Source organism: Scatophagus argus, chromosome 1, assembly GCF_020382885.2.
Source record: "Scatophagus argus isolate fScaArg1 chromosome 1, fScaArg1.pri, whole genome shotgun sequence".
NCBI lineage: Eukaryota > Metazoa > Chordata > Actinopteri > Scatophagidae > Scatophagus > Scatophagus argus.
Genome location: NC_058493.1, coordinates 13,886,226 through 13,904,700, shown reverse-complemented (window position 1 = coordinate 13,904,700; position 18,475 = coordinate 13,886,226). Strand labels below are relative to the sequence as shown.

Sequence of the window (18,475 nt, the reverse complement as noted above, 5' to 3'; positions counted from 1 at the left end):
TTATCTAGGAACATTCAGCTTTGGTTGTATAGGGACACGATAGAAGGGAGATGAATCTTGGGTTTGGTGAAAAAGGGTAAAGGTGATCATCAACAAGACAAAGAGAACGAGTGTGTGAAAGATCACTGGACCAGTGTTGTGTCTGACACATGAACCATAGAAATGCCCCACTCTCCCACAGACCTTTCTTCTCTGTTTCTTATCTCCAGCCTGATATGCAACACTTTGAAGTGTGCTCAGAGATGATATAAGAGAGAATTAAAAACTGAAGATTGTTCTTTGTCATGTGGGATCACAGAAGAAGAGGGACAATGGCCATGCCGTTTAAAGTGGAGTTTGGTATTCATCTTCATAAGTAATTCATTTTAGTTGAAAATGTTTCCAAATGTATCCTTAAATTTAGAAACTAATGAACGATCATTCAGATCTTGTTATCTCAAAGAGAAAAACCTTGCCTGTCGCAAACATCCAAACAGTGCTCTGAGAAAGTAGTGAGGGAAGACAGAGGGATATTGTTCTGCATGAGACCACAGGCAGATAGGGAGGAAATGATGAAGCGTTACTACTCAGTACCATTATGTTTGTTATCAGTTTGTTTCCATGCCCATACAGAGAAGTGAAGGACTGTGCCCTTTTTATGCTGTTGTCAGCACATCAAAATAACACCTGTTGCTCTTGGGTAGTCATCTGCTACAGGCTGGTTTGATGATTATATCACATGCAATTTTAATACTGACTGCTAATATTTAAAACAAATTTAAGGAAATAATGTCATTTTAAATCACTTGAGCTCTTGATTTAAAAAAGGCTCAGCCAGCGAAGTGAAATCTTAATGCTTCAGCATACAAAGACATTTTGGACAATGCTATGCTTCCAACTTTGTGGCAACAGTTTGGGGAAGGCCCTTTTTCTATTCCAGCATGACTGTGCCCCAGTGCACAAAGCAGAGTCCATAAAGACATGGTTAGATGAGTTTGGTGTGGAAGAACTTGACTGGCCCGCACAGAGCCCTGACCTCAACCCCATCCAACACCTTTGGGCTGAACTGGAAAAGAGATTGCGAGCCAGGCCTTTTGGTCCAACATGAGTGCCTGACTTCACAAATGCTCTACTGCATGAATGAACAAAAATTCCCACAGAAACACTCCAGAATCTTGTGGAAAGCCTTCCCAGAAGAGTGAAAGCTGTTCTAGCTGCAAAGCTGTCCGTTTACTCTATGCATTTAAATTCAATGTTTTTGAGGTTGGTGTAATGGTCATGTGTCCCCATACTTTTGTCTGTATAGTGTATCTCCAAATGCAGTAGCATGAATACAAATGTTTATATAAAAGGAATAAGTAATTTCTTTGTCATGTGTCTAGGTCACATATCTGTGTGGTTTATCAAACTTCACTTTGGCTGAAACAAGCCTTTCTCAAATTCCATCTTACTCATGCTGTAGAAAGTTTGAGCCTTGTGCATGTCTGGTTAAGGGTCAGAGGCAGTATTGACCATTTCCCTTCCTCTGCACGGTGATGTTGTTTTAAACCCTGAGTTTACCAGAGATTGATCTGAAAGAATGGGTGTATTTGGGGACTGCCATCCATCATAGAGCCTGAAAGGTTGTTTTCTCCCCAGCCCCGTCACCTTTGATGAATCCCCACTAAAGACTCCGCTGGGGAAGGCAAGGCCAGCATTTGCCTTGGCTCAGAGGCACTACATTTTCTTTCTCTCTCAGATTTTTGGCAAGATAGGCTACTTTTAATTATGCTACAACCTTTTGTACATATAGTACATTATTTTAGTTTGTGCTTGTTTGTAGTGGGTGGACACAGAAGGCTTTTCAAATTGTTGTGGAAGAGATTCGTTTTCTTTGCTTCTATTTTGAAGCCAGCTACGTGGACATCCTCTGAATGTCCGGGCGTTCCTCAGGGGTACTGGGGCCGCCTTTGCACTCATTTATTTCCAAGAATAGAGTAAGTCAGAGAGCACTTTATCCCCCCCACGCCCCCCCCGACCACAAACCAGGCAGATGAATCTGTGTTTAGCTTTTAGGGGCATTTGCAAGGTTATGACCGCTGTAATGGATGTCATCAGATACGCTTGGATTGTAAGATTGTCATATATTTCCTTGTCTCCAAAAAACTGGGAAAACAGACAGTGTTTTGTTGTACTCCTAGAATTATTAAGCCGCGAGTGTGCTTGTTTCAAATTCTGTCCAATAACTGCTGTTGTTCGACATTAACAGCTGACAACATGTCCTGCAAGCTAGTTGAATGACAGATTATGGAAAACAACAATAAAAACAACAAAAACATCAAAAATATTTGAAAAAAAAATCTTCCACAGGGTCAATTTTTAGGCCTATGTTCATGTTAAGGGGGGTTTGTCTGAGTCTTATTAATGCCTGTGATTGACCTATGTTTGACCTGTAACCGGTCAAGGATACTTGTATGCTGCAAGGCTGCAGCAAATATTTCTTCAACTGAATTTGAAACAGGAAAATTTCTAATACTAGAATAAAGGGGTCACTGAAAGGCACATCAGTGACATTGTGCAAGAGTGACTGACAGGACAACAACTGGAGCTTCCGTTGGCGCTTTCTCAGCAGTTTACCAGCTGATTTCGTCACTCCCACAGTGACTTAATACTTCTCTTAAATTTGGGGTCACTCACGTTCACTGAAATCCTGGACTAATATTCCAGATGTTGATGACAGGAACTGACTAACATAGTTCATCCCACAATACGATCCCTGGTTTTCTATCTTATATTTGCAGTAAATTTCTAATGCCATCTTCTTTGTGCTTATGTTACCTTAGAATGAGCCTTTTATAATTATAGATGCCCATGGATTTTGCCTTTTGCAATGCCAGGTTGCTACAGTAACCAATAATGGACAAACCAAACACTGGAGAGGGCTTTTCACTTCCAGTTAGTTGCAGTCTGTAGCAACAGTAGTTGTCACCAAATCCTGCACATTGGATCTTTAAGCAACTTCCAGCAAATGCAGATTGATAAATATGACTTCATGACACCTGATGAGCATGATGAACTGTTTAGTATCTCAAGATCTCTAATATGACGTTTTTGTTTATCATTTCATCATCTGAAGAAATTATTCCAAAATATAATAATTAATAATTTAATTTAATAAATTAAATCAGTATGGCAATAGTAAGAGTGAAATATGCAATTTAATTTATAACATTTTCAAGAGTTCTGTGGTCTCATCACGGGTCAAGAATAACAGACTGTCATGCTAAACTGAGTGTAACACAGTTTGTTTTTAAAACTGATTTGCAGCATATTGCCACTGTTTCAAACTTTTAAGGAGAGGAGGAACCCGACTGCTGATCTGACAAATATTATAACGTTAAAAGATCCCCAGCAGCTGTTGTGAATTTATTGGCATATTCCAAGTTACTGCATTCCTGTGTAGCTCTACGTCGAGTTAAGCTTGAGTTAAGGTCAAAACCTCTATCTCTCTTAAGTGCTCCAATGCACACACACACACACACACACACACACACACACACACACACAACTCCCCCTCTCCTCAACTAATAAATAATTATCCTTTTGTGTGATGTGGCTTTGCTCCAAGGATATGCAGTTTATGCGGAGCTGCTTTTAACATAACAGTACTGTTTCCAAATTGGGAAATCTCAGAGTGCGTTTTCTGCATGTTTTACCATTTTTACATTTTGAGTAATTTTCAGTTCATCTTTAATTAATCGTGTCTTTAATTAATTGTCTTTAATGAATTAATCGTGATTCAATCCAGCACTGTTATGTTGATTAAATAAAATATTCTTTACTGTGGATATGTAAACGCAGACACTGGAGTTAATGCTTTAGTTAAGATTAAAAATATAACCTGAGCAAAATTTGTTTGAATTTTCAAACTCACCTTTTATATTGTTGCCTCGTTCTAATTTGTGACTTATTCTGAAAGTGGAATATGTTTCAGAAAACAGTTTTGCTGTTTCTGAAGTTACATTGTTTTGTTTTGTCTTTTGTGAAGGTTTGCATATGTGTATTTTTACTTCATGTTCAGATATTCACGATTCTTTGATGTATAGACAGGAAATTCAGTCTTTAAGTCTGATAGTCTCTGAGCCATGAAAACAATTAATTTTAATGTGTATAACTGTGGAAACTGGCATGATGATAACTTTATCCAGCTACTCTTTTACTCACTAGCACTTAATGTTGCTGTTTCATGCTTTAAGCCCATCAGTACAGTTTGTCATTTTCAGTAAAATTAAACAAGAACACCTCTTTCCCTCTTGCACACACTTATTCAGACGCGCTAACACAAACACCCAGTGTGAGCAACATTTGAACTTGAGCAAACAATGAAGAGCAACACCCAATCATGCAAATGTGGCGTTAGTCAGAAACTACTCAGAAATGCAGTTTGTGCTGGCTGGGCCAAAGCAAGGGAGTCATCTTCTCAGCCTCCCTCGCTCCTCCCCCTGTCCAATGAGTTACACACTATTTGAGCCTTCTGGAGAGTAAGGAAAGTCAGACATTATAGAGACAGAGGGACAAGGCACTGATACCCTCAGAGACTCCCAGTCCTAACCACTGCAGATGCCCAGAGAGCTTAAGTCAGATTTTCATCATTTTCACTAACTCATTTCTTTTCATTATTCTGTGCATTGCCTATGGCGGGATAGATGGCTCCTTTACTGCATTGTGACTGCTGATGTTGGTGTCTGCGGAAGAGTTCGCTCCGTGCTTATTGTTTTGTCTGGTAGTGTTTTTGTTAAACTTTCAGGAGCTTATTACTGTGTAACTTGTCTGTTACTGTGTCTTCTACTGGAATACCATCTCTCCTTCTTTGGACTGTCTTCGACCGCCTTCACCAATGCTGACTGAACCGTGTGGAGCCATGTCAATGGGGTCAGACGTTCGGGATCTGACCCTCTTATCTCCAGCGCCTCCTGTGCCATCCATACCGGCAGCTGGCGGTGGCTGTGGGATGTCTGTTGGTGGTGGCCAGTGGACTCAACTGCTCGACCTCCATCCTGGCTCTCCCTACAGCTCCCTGCCCTCCCACCACTCCCTTATCAAACAGGAACCGGGCTGGGGCACCACAGACCCAATAGAGGACCCTCACTGTGGACTCGGGGCCTTCACGGTGCACTTTGCAGGCCAGTTTACAGGCTCGGGCCCCTGTAGAGTTGGGGCCTTTGGAGAGCCGACAGCTCAGCCAAGAGTGTTCACAAATGGATCCTGTCTGCCCGGCTGTATGGACAGTCCTCCTGCGCCCAGAAGTCAGGGTAAGCACGCTCCCTACCCGTCCTACCTGACTCCACCTCAGCTAAATGCTACAAAGGGGCTGTGAAACATGAAAAGCGATTGGTCGTTTTCAGACACCAATCAACAAAATTCAAGTTTTAATACAAGCCAATGTGTTTTTCTGCCTTCCCTGCTGTATGTAACTCCATGTTCAAGGGTTGTCGACAGTGTTGTGTCTCAGCAGGATGTTATGTGCTGCACTGGGTCATTCTGTCCCATGTCAGGAACAGGGCTGACAGCTTCCTGGTAAAGCTCTCGGAGAGATTAGTCCCTTTGAACCATTTTTGGTTTTCACTCACCGGCAGAGTCATTCCATATGTTAGGGCATCAATATGTTGAATTCAGAATTCAGAACAGTTAATTAATAACATCATTCATAAGGTTTTACCAGGTCTTATTATGGCATTTATTTTTTACATCTGTCAAATACAATGCCCATAATCGTAAACCTAATGCATTTATCTCCAGTTCTGGTATTTTTGCAGGATACACACTGAAAGTGTTTTATGATGCACAAGTCAAAAATGACTTCCTTTAGGTCAGTGTAGCACCAACACAACACTTTACTCAGTGCTTTCGGGGTAGAAAACCACCTAAGACAAATAGTTGTTTTGACCCAGTGTTATTTTTTACTATTCTTTGGGTATTAGGCCAAATTAAATATGGTATTGTCGCAAACTGCTATAATCTACTCTACCTCTTTTTAAACGCACATGTCACTATATGGTTACTGATTGTTAATAATATGTTTATCCAGTTTTGAATGTCATGTACATCAATCTGTGTAACTAACAATACATTTGTGACAGTTTTAGGTAAAATTGAGCTTGTCTAACAACAGCAATGATATAACAAAAATGACTCAACACAACCTTAAAATAACTCATCACTACTAGGTACCACTGCTGTGTTGAGCAGCAAAACGACAGAAAAAAATCAAGAAAAAGAAAATCAGATTAGAATAAGACCTTTATTCCAAAGTATTCCCGTAGAGGAATTCCCAAAACAAAAAGTGATGAGCTGTGAATCCTAAACTTGATTTGCTACTTTGAACAATACATCTGGAACTTTTTTAATCCTAGTAGACCTGCACAAAACAGAGCATGGGGATTTATGCTGTTATTTAGCTGGAATCTTGAACTGGATCTTCATTGGATCTTTCATTTCTTCTGTGAAGTGTCAATGTTGTACCTTACCTTACTACCATAAACAGTGCTTGTGTCTGTTGTCGAAGGGCTTGTTACTCTGAGGTTCAAACCTGCATTGAGTTTTATTGCCCAGTGGAAAGTTGTTGAAGTGATGAAAAACAACATTGTCCTTTCAGAGTCGTGTGAGTCATTTTCCTCAGAAAGTTTTCAACATCCCTTTAAACTAAGCCTGACTCAGATATACTGAAACAAATGTTATACCCAGTTTGAACGTGCTTGGATGACCTTTTTTTCCACACCAGATTTCTCAAATGTAACATTCTTGACCTTTTATCTACCCTAATGTATTGTATTCAGATAACCGCGGTAACAGATGCAACACTACATAATGTTACAATTTTTTGCAATCTTACAACTGTAATTAAATTAGCATGCACCTAAGTCATTACTTCTCGTCCTTGGGTTTTGTTTTTTTTTTAATGATTATTCTACAGTAGCTCATCTCAGTCTGTCTGCCACAGGTTTGCCAAGTTTCTTTTTCCACCTGCCATAAATATTGCAACCACAAGGCCAAAGATGGGGCGGGGGGGTGTGTTACATGGAAAGAGGATTTAGTACTTTAATGAATGTCTCTCTGTGGTAACCCTGCCAGAGACTAAAAGCTACTACCAGAGGGATTCAGATAACTGACCAGATACTGGAGACTTTGCAAAGCTTCAGAATCATTCAGTCATTTACGAGATGGTTTTCTAATGACTTGACCAGGCAAAGAAGATCTTTTTAACATTTTGTCATATTGCTTTTTGTTTCCTTTTTTCAGGTTACGGAGCAATGGGTTTAGACAGCAACCCCAGTTATGGGCACACTCCGTCTCACCACACCCCTCAGCTCTCCAGCCTGTCCTTCAAACATGAGGACACACTGTCACCACCAAACAACATAGGTAGCTGTCTGCATCCTGAAGTGTTTTCACCAAATTGGCTCACAGACTGGAACGCTGTCGTGTCACAGCAAGGTTATATAAGTAACCCATCAATTTTCATATCACAACAGAATCGCTATTAGCTTTTTTCCTTCATCTCCCTCCGTCCCTGTCTGCACACACATTCATATACGCAGGCATACATAAACACAGTCTCCCTCTCGCTCTTTAAGCATACGTGTGGTTAATGACTCTGGAAATGATAACTTGAGGAAACCGCTTCATGTGACTCTGTTGGAATGTCAAAAACTGTCTGGGGACCAATTATTCTATATGAACCTGAAAAGGACCGCTGTAGACTGTCTGATTGATCCATTCTCTCTGTGAGAAGAGGAGCTGAGCGTCTGTGCAGACATGCATTTAAAAGGATATTTTTTATAGTTGTACTTGAATGTGTTCTGTGCCTGATTTAATGAAAAGAACATGAAATAATTCAAATATTTTATACAGTTTTCTTATACAAGATTTTTCGCTTAATAAGTTGCTGTAGAGCAATTGCAGCTTGGTGTTTTGCAGAGTAGACAATTGCAGTTAGTAGCAATTTGAATAGATCTGCTTCTGGGAAAAGTTTTTTTTTCTGACATTTAATAGACCCAACAATTTATCTTTAAAGAATAGTTTGAAACTTTTGTCATTTTTTTTATGTTCAGTTGATCAGCAGTACCCTGCTCCTCCTCCCATGTTTGGTTGCCACAATCCTTCAGAGTCCTGTCCAAGCAGTCAAGCTCTGTTGCTGAGAAACTACAACAGGTAAAATTATTTGTCCCAGTCTACACTTATTGTTGCTTTATTTCACTCCTGCTGCCTCGAATCCCTTCTCAGTACAATTCCGCTCTTCCCAAAGGTTTCTAGCCTCCTCGCTCATCAATTAATGTCAGATTTTTTTCCACTAAGACGGCATGCAAATTGCTCGCTTGCTCGCTGGTAGTTTTTAGAGTGTGAACTCTTTTTGATCCCATGTTAAGCACTGCGTCTGCCTCTGCACTGTCTGGACTGTGAATCCTAATTTGTTCTGAGGTTAAGTGCTGCCCACTGGTGCTCAGCAGGCCAAAACAAATAGTGAGTGATCTACTATTGATGTGCCTGAGTCCACTCTGAGGAAAAATGAGGAGAGAAGGAAAAGAGACGTTCAGTGCAGTTCAGTGAAAGTGAAAGTTGTGTGAGGTGGGGTAGTTAAGGCTGAGAATCTGCTTATTTTAATCACCGAATGTGTTTCCAACTTGTTTTCATTTGGATGCAGGACATCTCAAAGGGTAAATTAGGATCAAATTCTTTGAATGCCGTCCTGCGATGTTGTTGGAGAAAAGGAACATGTGCAACCCAAATACTGGAGCAGCAGTTGATAAGGGAGGGGAAGACTTTGCTGTTGTTACAGCTTATGGCATGAACTGGAAACCCTCAAACAAACATGCACACTCACACACACGCTCCCACATACACACTGTGAATATATGTCAGATATCAGTGAGTGTTTCCACAGTTTAACATAGTTCAGAGCTGATTAGCGAGCCAGCACGATCCTTCCCTCAAGGACTTCTCAAGGAATGTGTTCCAGAAATCCCCAGAAACTGGTTCCCGCCTTTAATGATACTGAGGACAGAGTGATGTCATGCACTGGTCCATCGTGTACTAGGCACGGAGGCACTCACCCCCGCAGAGTGCACAACAGCATCTCCGAGTGTGTGTGTGTGTTTCTGTCAAGTGTGTGTGCACTAGTGTGATCTGCCAAGGTAAAGAATGGCTCAGAGCCAATGTTTTTTAATGAAGCCAGTGAGGAGTGTGGTGGGTGGACAGGATGTTAATAAGCGAGCAATGAAATGTCTTCATTATCCATACAAGGGAGGGGAAATGACAGGAAGACTGCGCAGCAACATAAATATTGTCCGTGTTCTTACATTTCAGGTTTTCTCAGAGTTATTAATAAAGAAAGAAAAACAAAACAAAGACAGTACTTTCCCCTTCATCTGTTATAGACTCAGAGCTAACCTTGTTCTATAACATTTTAATTTATTCATGTAATAACATATTTCAACCCATTGAAACAAATGTAAAATGCTAATGGCTGTGCTGTGTGTTTCACTTAGTGATAACTTGTACCAAATGGCATCTCAGCTGGATTGCGTAACATGGAACCAAATGAACACCCTGGCAAATTCCGTGAAGAGGTGAGCCTTCTTTTTATTTCTCTTAAAATAGCATGCTGTGCTCTTCAGTCTTGACCAGGGTTTGTGGTGGTACAAGGAGGGGGAGGAGAAGAGTTTGACCAGATGGCTGTTGGCCTGCTGCCCATGGGGAAATCAGGAGCATATTCATACACTATATAGACAAAAGTGTTCAGAAACATCTCTTTATGGGGCTGTTTTTCAGGGGTTGGGCTCGGCCCCTTACTTCCAGTGAAGGGAAATCTTGCCTTGCCTGACCTCACTGTTGCTCTACTGCATGAATGAGCAAAAATTCCACAGAAACACTCCAAAATCTTGCGGAAAACCTTGCCAAAAGAGTGGAGGCTGTTATAGCTGCAAAACAGCCTGTGTATTTAGAATGTGATGTCATTAAAGTCCCTGTTGGTGTTATGGTCAGTTGAGGTTTTGCAAAGTGGGGACTGGACTTCACTTCTTTAAGGACTTGCTTTTTCAGCTAAGTCCTGTTTGTAATGATGGCTAAAAAGTGGATGGGCTTTTTTATCTTTGACTGATTTCATTTGGACTGGATGGCCACAATCTGGCATGTAGCCTTTCTCCCTACTTTACTAAAACTATAAGTTTTGCATCCTATTGTCAGTCTTTAAGTCCATTTCTGATTTTGCTCCTGTACGGCAGTGGCCATGCAACCAGCTACGAAAGCGACCCCACAGCCCCGCCTCCACCCGTACTCGTCAGTGCTCAGTACCACATACACACACACAGTGTCTTCAGAGGTCTCCAGGTCAGTCAGAGTTAACACACATGCAAGTGCAACATGTACAAACACAGACGATTACACTCACAGACGTACACGAGGTGAACTCACCGTAAAGCATTTTGTATTCGCCTTCCTTTTGTTCTTAAAGGATGTTCGACGGGTTACTGGTATCGCTCCGCCAGTTGTGAGGTCATCAGACGCCAATGAAAAGCGACCATTTGTATGTGCTTATCCTGGCTGTAGCAAGAAATACTTCAAACTGTCACAGCTGCAGATGCACGGCCGCAAACACACAGGTGAGATGATGTCACTTATGGCCTGTTTTCCTGCCCAGACCTCAAACTGCTGCCTTTTACAATTAAGCATGACAAATTCATACAAACTGTTAATGTTCACTTTGAAGAAGATGGAAAAAGACAATGGCACAGATGTGAAACTTGGTATTTGAGTGACGATGATGATGATGATGTTCACTCATGATGAGAGTGGTTTATTTCGCAGGAGAGAAGCCTCACCAGTGTGATTTCACAGACTGTGGCCGCAGATTCTCTCGCTCAGACCAGTTAAAGAGGCACCAGCGCAGACACACAGGTATGCTGGTTTCCTTCCAGGGATTTGGCTTCCACTGAGGACACTTATAATCTTTGTTTTCTTTTCTTTTCTTTTCTTTTTTTTTTTTAAATGAGTTTAGTGACTTTTCTCCCAGTGGTTCCCAACATAAAAGTAAAAATGAATTATTATGCATGAGTTTTAAATTATTTGATTTTAAAACATTAATTTTCTCTGTGTCGCAAACTGCAAATTCTCTTTGATCAGTTTTAATTCCTAATGTCTGTCTAGGAGTGAAGCCCTTTCAGTGCGAGACATGTCAGAGAAAGTTTTCACGGTCAGATCACCTTAAGACACACACTCGGACTCATACAGGTAAAACAAGTGCGTATACCTTTATTTTCTTCCTCTCCATTCTTCTCCAAAGAGATTTTTTGCATTAAAATGGTCCTCTAGCTTTAATTCGTGTACAACAGAACACAAGCTTGCCTTGAATTCACTCTAAAGCAACATTTTCTCTTGTTTTCTTCTTGTTCATCCCCTCTTCGTCAGGTGAGAAGCCTTTTACCTGCCGCTGGTCCAGCTGTCAGAAGAAGTTTGCCCGCTCTGATGAGCTGATGCGCCACCACAGCATGCACCAGAGGAACCTGACCAAGCTGCAGCCTGCCATCTGAGCAGCGAGGGGAGGAGAAGGAGGACAACAAAGAGGAAGGTGACAATATGTTGTGCCAGCTAGAAGGGAAAGATGCTGGAGCCTGGTCAGCGTTCGTGGTGCCTTGCCAAACTCGCTGAAGTGGTGAGAACAGCTGACGCCTCCCTCAGCCAGCTGATGCTGAGAGACTCCGATGATCTTTGTGATCTTCAAGATACTCCTCAACAAGCACTCGCTCTCGTTGTCTGACGTTAAAACACAGACTGAGAGGGTATAATACCGCAGTAATTCTGAGCCAAGAAGAAGATTTTTTTTTTATGAGATCAGGAAAATGTTGGTACACTATTTTGGATATTTTAGTACACTTGCACTGGCTTCTTTCTTTTATTAAAATTGTGTCACTTTGAAAATGTGCTGGACAACATAAACTGGATTTAGGAAATGGACAATGTGTCTTTTTTTTTTTTGTCCATTAAGTCAAACAGAGACTCTTAATACTCTTACAGCATACATCATACTCACCAAGATGCTTTGTATATATGTGGTGTGTTTGCTTTTCTTTGTAGACATTCATTTTGTATTTTCTGTTTTTATACATTTATAAAATGTTGACCCACATCACAGTCAAGGCTAAGAGTGTGTACTTGTGTGTGTGTGAGAGAGAGAAAGAGAGAGAAAGAGGAGGTGTTGGTGTTGTCAGGTTAAGAGGCCACCTGAATGGTGGTGATTGGGTGGGGGTGACAGACAGTAAAACAGCACCCCACAGTGACTCTGACAGGGTGCAGGTCTCACCCCTAAATCTCCGACACACATCTTCATAACTAGGAACATCTGGAGCCCAGTAAATCTCATTATAAAAGACACATACCTCAGTGTCAGCTGGCTGTACTTCACTGGCTGCCCCCTTCTGCATATGCTGGGCCCCATAATGCACACACACACACACACTCAAACCCCTATTGTATATAACATCCTCCAGTTTAGAATTGCATTTTTATATTCTTGAGCCACATGATGGCAGTATCAGCCTTTTCAGTCCAGCAGATGGGATTTTTAGCTGTGAATACTGAAGGGTGACTGATGCTATAATACTGCCCATACTTCATGTAATCCATGTCCACGTAAGTGTTGCTCTTATGTGGTACTGAGTGGACACATTAAAATCGTCAAAATTAACAGAAATGGGAGACAGAAAGTCACATTCAGAGTGCACCCTGCAACCACAAGTACACATAATGTGGATGGAGTTGTGTGTCAGCTTATGTACAAGCCTATAAGGGATGATGATTCAACCGCAGCAGGTATGTTAATAAAACATGACTCAGTGTGGGGAGAAAGCACTGTCACATGGCTCTGCGGGCTAATGATGTCATGTACCTGGAAAAGCAGCGTAAACACGCACATCTAAGCATGGTAGATTCAGCTGTTGGCTACACGTTCACTCATGGAAACCACAGAGCACAATCACTGAAGGCATTCACTCATACTCAACAAAAACACACATGCGTTGTGTGTGTGTGTGTGTGTGTGTGTGCACACATCTGCTCCTGCTCCAGTAGACCTTGGCGCATGTCAAACTAAGAGAAAGATTAAAATGCCGCTCTCCTATTTCAGGGTCACAGCCTGCTCATTTGAAGTACTGATTCAGGTTGTTTTCCAATCCACTTAATGGCTGCGAGGTAGTATCTCTGTGATGTTCTGCTTTTTTTTTTTTGCTTCTTAATCCAATGCACTTTGATTAAGGTGCACTTCTCTTTGTTCTCTCTCTGCAGGGGTGCCGGGAAGTGGAGGAAGATCAGAGGGACAGAGGAGTTGAACATTTTGCTCACTCCAGTTCATTCCTAACTGTAGACTGCCAAGGCTGTGTAGAGCATGAGAAACCCGTGCTTTAAATGCCCTGTCGTCGTTATCACACACGCTCAAAGAGACACTGACCTCAACCCTGCCTTGATCTACCTGATCTACATTTGACCAATTGATTGAAAGTTCCTGATTGCAGTGGGAGCATTATATCTGATCTCATTGTGCCAAAACGTTACCACCAATCTGAACGTATGAACACACATATCCATGCACACACACACGCCACCAGATGCCCCCTCAGCTGTACTGCTGGCTGTTAGCCTTTAAGGGGTGTCGGCGTGCGTAATCTCAGGTGACGTACACCTGGTAACACACAGCCCAAGACATCTGTAGGACAGCAGGCCTGCTAGCTTCACAGCCTCCGTATCCACATGCAATCCCCCATAAAGGTTTCTTTATGAATGCAACTGTGACATAACCTCACTGAAAGAAGGAAAAGCCAGTAAACATGCATTGTTCTGTACATAGATAAGAGGTCCAACCTTTACTTTCTTTATGCTTTAGAGTGACAATGAGTCTTTTCGTTCATTTGGTACGATAAGGAATAAAATTATTTTTTAATATGTAACTCAGTTAAGTCCCAGGTGCACCCCACATCGACACAAAGCTCCTGCTGTGGGCCAAAAAGATGTTATTTAACCTCCGGGAGCAGAAAAGGTCAATGCACATGTAGCACACAGAGGCCTCTATGAGCCCTGAGGGATTGTTAACAAGGTCAAGGCCCCTGAGAGGAAACTTAGCAGGGGTTACAAGGAGGCCTGCATGCAAAAACAATGCTACACCAACAGGAGGCGCTGTCAGGGACTGCTCAAATGTTAAGTGAAGCATGTTCTCAGTTGTATTCCCAGACAGCCTCCCCCCTCCCCTCGGGCTAGCTCTCTTGTGCAGAGCTGCTGCTCCACAGTCTGAGGGGCCTAGGGGTTCTTGGGGGTATTCCCTGTGGTAAAGCAGGGAGCCTGAGGGGCTCCGGTGTGTAGGAGCTTTGGGAATGCGGAGGCCTTGGGGGGCCTGGAGCTCAGATGGGGCCTAGAGGCTAAACTTTCTCACTCAGGGAGCAGAGATGGACCAGATACAGAAAGACAGCAAGGGGAAAACACCTTGAGACGAGTCTGTCAAATATGCAGACAACAGCCGGGAAGATCCCATGAGGGTACACAGGCGCAGAAACACAAACACACACATGTATGTATACTCAAAACCAATATGTGGGCCAGCAAATCAGTCAAAGTCAGAGAGAGCTTTTTAAATATTCTCCTCTATTCTCAACCATCCTGTCTTTCATCTTCTTCTCTTTTCTCCCCCCCTGCTGTCTCCTCTATTCCGCTGTAAGATATTAACGCCTAACAGGATTAGATGTGTCTCTATCATGTGAGACACAAGATCACAAACCAACCCCAAGCCCCCTGGAGAACAGTGGATTGGGAGGGATGAAACAAGGCCTCCTCTCCCCTCTCCTCCCCTCCATCCCAAAGGTATCCAGATGCTGGGACACAGGGAGAAAGGACCAGAGAAAGGAAAGAGACAAATGTCAAATGACAAATGGAGCGAGAGAGGGCATTTTGTCCAAAGATATCAGTCTCACTGGTATAGCACTGACTCCACCCTCACTAGCATGAACTCCAAAACAACTCCGCTGTGGGCCACTTTGGTCATCTTTTAATTAAAACTTGAAAAGTTTCTCCCTGAACATATCATAGAAGATATTCAGCAGACTGCCAGAATGAGTGGGCGACTAAAGCAGCGAAGCAGCCACGTAAAATCTGTTTGAAGCTGATTTTGAATCATCTTGACCTCAGTTCAAAGGGCTCCCATTACTCCACAGGCACTTACAATTAGTTACCAACCCACTAGGTTTATGGTTCTTAAATTGAAATGTATTGCTTTTTAAAGCCTTCTCTCTAATTGTGTAGTTATTAATGGCTGATTCCCTATCTACACCGCATTGATGGGCACATAAAAACTCATGATGATGGACGAGCACAAGTGGAGTTGTTTAAAAAAAAAAAGAGGAGGAGGAGGATTGCCTCTTGTTCTGTCTCATCACCACTGGGGGGAGTAGAGTGCCGTAATGGGAAGGAGGGAGGGATAACCACTTTCTGTGAGATGACATGAAAGATTGATGGATTCCTTCAAGCTTCATTGTCCAGAAGTAGAAACATGCAAGGCACAGAATCAGCCTACATTCACATAACACGCACATACAATCACACAATGTGATGCTCTGTGTATCACCAGGGCTGCTGCAAGCACTTTAGAAAAACTTACCGTAGGTCATAAAGCAGGGGACCACACAGCACAAAGACAGCTTCTACTTACAATTTAGATTTTGCATTTTGTTTTTTTACTTTTATTTATTTAACTGTTACCTAAATAATGTTATTGTATTTTCTTCCTATAACTGTGATTTCCTACATGATGGCCTAACTGCTGCTTATGCCACAATGTTCAGAACAAACATGATAAAATTAATCTTATTCATTACCTGAATCTATTCACATTCAAACATGGTGAGACTTAAAATACTGAAAAGACCCTACACTTTTTAGTGATGGGTTAGTTGTAGAGCCTGGAGCCAAAATTCTTAGGTGCACTGTCATGTATAGATGTGGCATGTTATGTCCCAACAAATAACAAAAGGACCCAACTGGAATCAGTCTACAAGATACTCTCCATGTATCTACCACTGATCATGATGGTACTTGTGATAATAGTAATAACAATATTATTATGTTGCACACCATTAAAGAAAAAATTCTTCTGCATGCAGTTGCAGTATGTATTTGGCTCATTCAGTGCAGTTTCAACAATAAAACTGTAATTTGACCTCTGATGAGAAGAGAAAGGGAAAGCCTATCCCTTGCGCTGTCATGCTAAGGCGAAGAATCATCTAAAGTTCTCGTTCAGCTGGGTAAATACAAAATGGTTTGTTGAAAAGGCTCAATAATGAACAGAGATTGAATTTTTTTTTTTTTTTGGCTATTATGCATGTTATTATATAATGGGCAGAAAGCCTGTTACGAAAGCTTCAGCACAGGATGGGTCAGATGTCCCAAAGATCATTACAAACAACACCCTGGGCAACAAATCCCCAGGGTAGAAGGAACAAACACAAGAGATAAAAGACAAAGATGAGGGAGTGCAGATATATTCAGATGAAAAATAGGACATTGTGATGATAAGAGTCAGAGAGAGGAGCAAAGGAGTTAAGGGAGTGCCGGATGCACGTAGTTTGTTATGCAGGCAGTTTAATTTTTAGTAGTCATTTTAGGTTTGCTGCTGTTAATTGCTGAAATGCATATGGAAGGGTACTGTGAAAAACAAACTCTTTAAAAGGAGATGGTTGGTTCACAAGACTAAGTGAAAATTGTACTGGATGGGGTGGGTGGGGGTTTATACTCTCGGACATTAATATTCTACACTTTATGACCCTCTTCTCCCTGTGTCTCCGCCCTATTCTCACCCAGAGGGCTCATTATTATCAGTGGAGAGGGGTTTATCTACGCAGACACTCATATGAGGGCTGTCTGAAGGCATTACTGTACACACACTCCCTCAGTGTGAATGATTGGGAACCTATCATAAACAGGAGGGGCAGGCTGTTAAACATGACCGCGAGGCAGGCTGCACAGATAGTCCATGTGCCCCCATCTTGCTCGGGCAAACACACATTTGGTTCTGTTACATCTCTGTGCACCACTTGTACTCATCCACCTCCACTCACACACTGGCCCAGACACACAGATGCACCCTGACACATGACAAACCTCATATGCTATTTGGAGGAAGTATATTGAGCTACTTAGTGTTTTAGGCTTCCCAATTATTCAAATGTATGATGCAAGACTGACCCCACACTCTTTAGCAAGGCAATAGAGCAACCATTAGATTATCTAATGAATATCATAAAGACCAAAAATAATGTCACTACAGGCAACACCTCCACTTTGAATTATCCTCAGACCTGGAGCTTTTTGCCAGATGAATAAAGAAGGAATTCATCTGAGAAGAAATTTGTATTCTTGGATGATGCTGTGCAAGTGGAGCCACGCCAGGATTTGGTAACCTATTTCTGCAAAAATTTTATGAAATAATCATTGTTGTCAGGTTGTGCACTTGCAAAGTTATTTATACCTGAAAAATGTAAAAAAAAATAAAACCCCAAAAAATTATCTGAAAGTACAAACAGCAAACAGGACCTGAATATTTAATAGCTTTCAACACATTTGCGGCTTCTGCAGCCATGGTCCGAGTGTCTGAAGAAGGTCCTACATCCCAACAGAATAACAGCCTACACATACATCGCCCTCTCCCTTGTTCCTAATGAGCTTTATCGCATTGGTCCCGCTTGACTTGTCTTGTTAACTGGCACACATATATCCATATGTTCCACATGAGCAAGCAGAGGGGACAGGCTGGGTGGCAGAGCTGCTTTCTCAGTTACATCTGAGAGTTTTGCTGCCACAGCCAGCAGCAAAAGCAAGTCAGCTTAACTCCATCTCTGCCGGGTGCGTGCGCACGCTGTCATTAGTCATGAGAAGTGTTAACAGCATGCACTCGTTCCTCGTGTCCAGTGAGTCAACGGTGGAGCACAGAGTTGAATATCTGAACTTGATATAACTACCTGAGATAAAGTATGTCCATGTGAAACTTTAAGCATGTGCAGTACATGAGGTACTGCATAGGAAGTAGCTCCTTAAATGCACAGCAAAATAGGAGATTAGAGTAGAGACAATCAGTGTGAGAACAGTAGAAACGTAAGAAGTGCATCACTCTGAACAAATGAAAAGGTGTTATAGTATCATGTGTTGTAAGCTGGCATCTGCCTCAGACTCAGAGAATGGAGAAGTGTTCATCTGTACCCAAGTTTTTAATAGCAGGCAGACCAGGAAAGTAGGACGCTGCTTAATCTAGACACAAGAAGTATTTTCTCTTCGACAGTTATTTATATGTAGACCATTCTGAAGACACTGTGGGCTTTATTTGAGCAGTATTATGATTTAGCAAAAGCACACAGCAGCTTTGCTAAAAGCCTCAGATTCCTCTCAGTTCAGTGATGTTGTGTTGCAGCTCAACACACAAAACAGACAACAC

General features: G+C 41.9%; 1 protein-coding gene across 2 annotated transcripts; it reads left to right on the top strand.

Annotated features, from left to right (window-relative positions):
* Positions 1-3,927: 3,927 nt before the first annotated feature.
* Positions 3,928-12,144, top strand: wt1b (WT1 transcription factor b). Of its 2 annotated transcripts, none has more exons than XM_046384867.1 (9): positions 3,928-5,270; positions 7,258-7,380; positions 8,070-8,169; positions 9,504-9,584; positions 10,239-10,344; positions 10,469-10,616; positions 10,822-10,911; positions 11,161-11,244; positions 11,422-12,144. In XM_046384867.1, exons 1-9 carry the CDS (start codon positions 4,856-4,858, stop codon positions 11,541-11,543), a joined length of 1,269 nt encoding a protein of 422 aa, XP_046240823.1. In that variant the 5' UTR covers positions 3,928-4,855; the 3' UTR covers positions 11,544-12,144. The 2 variants fall into 2 exon arrangements, with proteins under 2 accessions (XP_046240823.1, XP_046240818.1); XM_046384862.1 differs by having other exon boundaries at positions 3,930-5,270; positions 11,161-11,253.
* The last annotated feature ends 6,331 nt before the right edge of the window (positions 12,145-18,475 follow it).

Excerpts from the sequence above, each read along its gene's own strand:
- wt1b (XM_046384862.1), top strand. The coding sequence starts at position 4,856 with ATGCTGACTGAACCGTGTGGAGCCATGTCAATGGGGTCAGACGTTCGG. Across the intron at positions 8,170-9,503 it reads TTGCTGAGAAACTACAACAG|TGATAACTTGTACCAAATGG; the intron begins GTAAAATTATTT and ends TGTTTCACTTAG. Across the intron at positions 11,254-11,421 it reads GACTCATACAGGTAAAACAA|GTGAGAAGCCTTTTACCTGC; the intron begins GTGCGTATACCT and ends CCTCTTCGTCAG.